Source organism: Micropterus dolomieu, linkage group LG09 (genome assembly GCF_021292245.1).
Source record: "Micropterus dolomieu isolate WLL.071019.BEF.003 ecotype Adirondacks linkage group LG09, ASM2129224v1, whole genome shotgun sequence".
Taxonomy (NCBI): Eukaryota; Metazoa; Chordata; class Actinopteri; order Centrarchiformes; family Centrarchidae; genus Micropterus; species Micropterus dolomieu.
In genome coordinates, this window is record NC_060158.1 from 1,161,034 (window position 1) to 1,166,496 (window position 5,463).

General features: G+C 39.5%; 1 protein-coding gene across 2 annotated transcripts in view; it reads right to left on the minus strand.

Annotated features, from left to right (window-relative positions):
• Window positions 1–994: 994 nt before the first annotated feature.
• Window positions 995–5,463, minus strand: part of atf6b (activating transcription factor 6 beta) — a 26,964-nt gene continuing 22,495 nt past the window's right edge. For both annotated transcript variants that reach the window (XM_046059256.1, XM_046059255.1), the window contains one exon: window positions 995–4,684. In XM_046059256.1, the coding sequence (XP_045915212.1) occupies window positions 4,386–4,684 (299 nt within the window). In that variant the 3' untranslated portion in view covers window positions 995–4,385. The remainder of the gene's footprint in view (window positions 4,685–5,463) is intronic.

The window sequence follows — 5,463 nt, forward strand, 5'->3', positions numbered from 1 at the left end:
GCCCTCCACCCTCAGGTCTCCTCAGGTGCACTCATTAACCTGCTGCAGCAGCGGCAGCATGTGACCACGGCTGTTTTTATGACTGAACTTTATTCTACAGCAGCTCAGTGACGCTGTAAAACTGAACGTTTAACAGCTCCACAATTAGACTGTCAGACTGAGAGCTGAAGGCCTCAGGTGGTCTGCAGCTGGGTCACGTTGTCTCTGTCGCAGGTCAGATGTCCACTGGAAGAGTTTCAGGAGCATCTTAAAGCTGCGTCTTATTCACACGTTTCAACATTCTTTAGTGTTGTTTACTGAAGTTTTTAGCCATGCTGTCTTTAATAATCCTCAGAGGGTGAACTGTAATAACTTTGGTGATCCTGACTTCACCTCTAGCGCCATCATCAGGTCAACATTTTAATGTGATTTATGACCAAATACCTGAAAAAGAAATGATATCCCATCAGCCTCTGCTGTACTTTGTGTTTACTGCCAATCAGTAAATGTTGAACACGGTAAACATGCCTGTTAAACATCAGTAGCGCTGATGGTTAGCATTTTGAGACGGGTATTGATGGTACAAATAAATCTTTGAATAAATGCAAGTCATGCTTTGTGAGGATGCAACCAATCTGGTAAATGACCCTGTAGAACTGATGACATTTTCCTTAGCCTCTGCTGTAAGTTGTGTGTAGCGCTACTAAGCAAATGTTAGCATGCCAACACACCAAACTAAGATAATATATCTGCAAACATCTCAATGTTAGCATTGTGTCAGTTTGTACAGTCTCACCGAGCTGTGATCATGGCTGCAGACTCAAGTTTGTTTTTACAGCAGATTAATCACTTTCAGCTCATTCAGTAAATGTGCCAACAGATATTTTTGCGTCTCTACTTGATTTAAATAACTGGACACAGCTTTATTATGTGTCTCTGTATTTAATGTAGCTGATGTGAAGTTTAGCGTGTTGATGCGAGTACATTTTTTAAACAAACAACAGGAGAACTGAGCTTTAGTTTATTATATCTTTATGAAAGTCATCTCTTTGTTTCCTACAAAACATTCCAGCAGTTCAAACGCTGTCTTTTCATCACTGGGGATGGAATAGAAAGATTTATTTACATATTTATTTAAAAAAAAACAGAAAAATACCCAGATTAGTTAAAGTAATAGTTTTTAGAGAGACGTTAAGGTTGATGCCACTCATGTCTGTACGGAGAATATGAAGCTGTTTAGCTTCGCTTAGCATAAAGACTGGAAATGGGGAAACAGCTAGTTTTGGTCAAAAGTAACAAAATCCACCTCTCACTGAATAACACCATCTATATTGTTTGTTCAAACTGTACAAAAATCCAAGTGTAAAAACGACAATTCATCACTTTACAGGGAGTTAATGTGTCAGACTCTTGGCAACAAAATGAAAAATTATTATTAACAGTTTCCTCTTTTGAATCCTATTTCATCAGCAAATACTAAATATTCCTGTAGTTCTTTTTGCTAAATGGCAAGTTTTAGTTATTTGATTGTCAATATGTTGTTTTATAGTGTTATGTTTTGTAACGCATAAAAAAAAAATAAAAAAAACTTTGAGCCTACAGAATGTCAAGTAAACTGATCTTCATATGTAAAATTGTTGGAATGACACTTTAAACTTAGATTTAAAGACTTTTTGATTCGATGAAAGAAGTTTTTTTTGATAAAACAAAGAAACCCTGAAACATGTCGTTCTGTTATTTTTTACAAACTCAATTTTACAAGTAAAAAAAAATAAAGAATCAGTCATCGTGTCTGCAGGTGAAAGAGGCTCAACAATGGTGACTTGTTTTGGCAGTAATGATCTTTTCTGGGATGGTTTCGGTACCTTTTTAGAACAAAACTTTTTCTGTAGTTGCAGGAGGAACTGAAACTCCCTACAAGTTTATTCTGTACAAAGCAGTGTATATATTTCCATAAATATATTGTATCAGGACAGAATATCCTGAGTTCATACTATGAACTAGCGCAGAGCGACTTGGTGGTTGGTCCACTGAACACAAAAATATAAAATTCAACATCAGTCTGTTTTGTTTCACTGCGAGCCTCGTTATTCCAGGAACCACTTTATTTCTTTTTTTCTTCGATTTTACTTTTTGTTGTGAAAAAGACAAAAGCAATTAAATAATTATAAAAAAGGTGACACAAACAAACAATATATCTACAAAGTCAACACTGATATTTACAACTATTAAATAATCCCCATTCAAAACGAGATTTTTCTATAAAAAAAAAGAAAAAAAAAAAAAAAGGACAAACATGAATAAACCCGATGGCCGCCACACGAAGTTGGATCTTACTGAACAGGAGGGTAAAGAGTCCCTGAGCAAGGCACCAAACATCAAGTGCTGCTCAGCAAAAATCCATCAGCACCCTGTTCATGCAGAGACGGAAATCAGCTGATCTGAAACTTTGTTGAATGATTAGTTAAAAAAAAAAAAAAAGCCAAAAATCTGCTGGTCACAGCTTCTCTGAGGTTTTTCGACTTTATTTGCTGTATTTGTTTGTAGCCTTAATTTGGCAAACTGGAGGCATCCAAAGTAGCCGAGTTAGCACTTCCTGTTAGCAGCGTACCCCCGGATGTACCAACAGCCATCACTGGATTACTGTGATCCTGAACAAAACTTAAAACTGTGATGATTCTCAGGCAAGTTCTGGTTAGTTACACGATTTGTCTTTATTCCTACGACTTTTAAACTAATTTACGGACGGTTTATTTGTGATGGACAGAGATATCAGATATGACTCTATGAAGGAGCGTGATGTTTGTTTTTGTTTTGTTTTTTAGGGCAAAGTGAAGCAATCAGGTCTTGTTGATGAGCAGGCCAAACCAGTCGGCCAAACCGCTGACTAACCACTAACTTCCTGTTGTTTTTATGCAACTGTCACTTTCATCTGACACATTATCTTTGCAGCATCAAACTCGAGGATTTGCGAGCTCCACTAGACGCTGTAACCGAATCGTGAAGTCCTTTAAGTAACATTTTAAATTATTTTTCCTATTGTCAAATTACTTCTCTTACTTGAGTAGACAGAGCACTTTTTCCTACAATTTTTATTTTCTTTTATTGGATTAATTTGCCTATTTGTAAAGTTTCTTACAATGATATATGAAAGATAAGCAGCAAATTTCCACATTTGAGAAGATGCAACCAGCAAATATGTGGTAATTAGGCTTGAAACTAAATGACTGAAACAATTAATCAACTTATTTTTCTCTTGATAAACTAATTAAATAATAAATCGACTAATTGTTTCAGGTGTGCTGTGAGCTTCTCTACAAAAGGCCAAACATCCGTCCAGCTTCCTTAAGATGTATAATTTATAAAGAAACTACAAGAATGACAAATCAGCTCTTCTTTGTGAAAAACAACTCAACATTAAAACACGTGTTTTAGCTGTTAGAGCTTCTGTCAGGAACTAAAAGATGCTGTTTCTTCATGTTTTTCCCGTATGTGATTAATGAGAAATGTTCGCCTCTGCTGATGTTAACAGAGACGGATATATTTATATCAGATGTTTAAACAGTGGAGTTATTCTTCTTCCTGCTAACATCAAGATCCAACTTCACGCAGCGGCCGTCAGAACTGATCTCAAACATCCAGACTACATGTTTTCGGTTTTCGTCAACACAAATATACAAACGGAAACTCCACAGGAACCACGACCGAGCGGGAGACGTGTCGGGGAAAACACCCCTGCTGGAGCTGCACAGTCTTGATTTTAGCTTCTCTTATTGCTGATGAAAATATTTCACTCCGACTGAATTAGAACAGATGAGATTTTGCAGAAAAATATTGATCCTGATATCCAGGGAACTTTTCACTGTAACTGTGCAGCCCTGCAGCGCCACCCGTGGGCCGAACCAGTTACAACCACAGACAGGAAGACATGACAGCTCGATCGCCCCCGGCGGCTGGCTGCAGTACAGGTGGGGACGAACTATAAAAGATGGTTTCACGTCATTATTGACAGCTGAGCCCCGCTCGCTACTGGGTAGGACAGACATTTTGTACAGTGGGAGGAAGTGGAGACGTGTCCAACATGCATTCAAACTGTACATTTTCACAATTAAATATTAAAACGCAGCACTCGTTCAAAGTGCGGTGCGCTCCCGCGTCTGCATCCGACTTTCATTTTTAGAAATTTATACATTAGGACATTATTTTCTAAGAGCTTGGTGACAGTGGTCACTGATTAAAATCCTTCTGCAGGTGTTTCATGGAGAAAGAAGAAATGTGTATTTGTTACCTGCCGCAGGGATGATGACGTTATTTTTAAAGATATCCGTCTTTGACAACATCAAAACAAACAAATCTTTAAGCGTCAAACTGTAATGTTTTCTGTTTGCCATCGCTGTCTCTTTCCATCAGACCCCTTCTGATTGGCTGATTAAATATTCGGCGGTCTGTCGGCGGGCGGGTAAAGGTTGCCTCGGGGATGGCGACGATGAAGAGGAAGAGGGGTGATGGTGGTGGCGCCCTCGCAGCGAGGTGTGGTTGCTGTGGTGATGGTGGGGGCTGTGGTGGGAGGAGGGGGGAGGCGGGGGCGGGTCACGGAGAGACGGCGGCACGGCGGAGGACTTGATGGGGACGATGCGGGTGTCCATGACCTCGCAGTCGACCTGCATCATCATCTCGTAGCCCTGAGAGGAGTTATACAGACTCTCTGAGGGGGAAGACGGGGGAGGAGGGAGGGAGGAAAGGGGGAGAGACGTTATTTACGTTCTTTTTTAGATTAAACTTTATTGTCATTATGCAAAGTACGTGTACAGAGCTAATGAAATGCCGTTTTGACCATCAGTTTTAGGGCTGCACGATTTGGAGAAAAACGGTGCCGAGTCTACTTAATTATTAAGGAAAGCAGAAAATGCTGACATTTTGAAATGTGTTTTTCTCAACTTGAACAAAGTTAAACAATAAACAATATTTACATCAAGTAAAACCGATGTAAAACAGAACAAGGGGAGCGTGTTGCTCTCAAGAGGAGGCGGCTAGAAGCATCAAATATTGGCACTCAGTCTACTTTTTTACTTGAGTATTAAAACCAGTTCCAGCTGTTTCATTTCTGTAGGTTGTTTTTTTAAAATTTAATCCTTGTGCAAGCAAAAGGTTCTACACTGGTCTCTAATTTGTTAATGCTGAGCACAAACTTGTCAATAATCATATTGTTCAACGTTTAAAGATTTGCTGTAGCACGTCAAACTTTTTTTAAATGTCCCGCGCCATCCAGGCTGCGACTGGTCGGTTGACGAGAAGCGGCTGACAAGCATGTCGGCTCTGCGAAAAGTTGAGCATGTTGAACAACAAAAGGCACCGATCCAGCTAACGCTAACTCAAACCTTCTTTATCTTCTTCTGTCTTACTGCTTTAGCTGTTGACGACGTCTCTCTGTCTCAGAGCGACTGGAGCACCGCCAACGAACCCGACTATGTTTTGAACGATTAG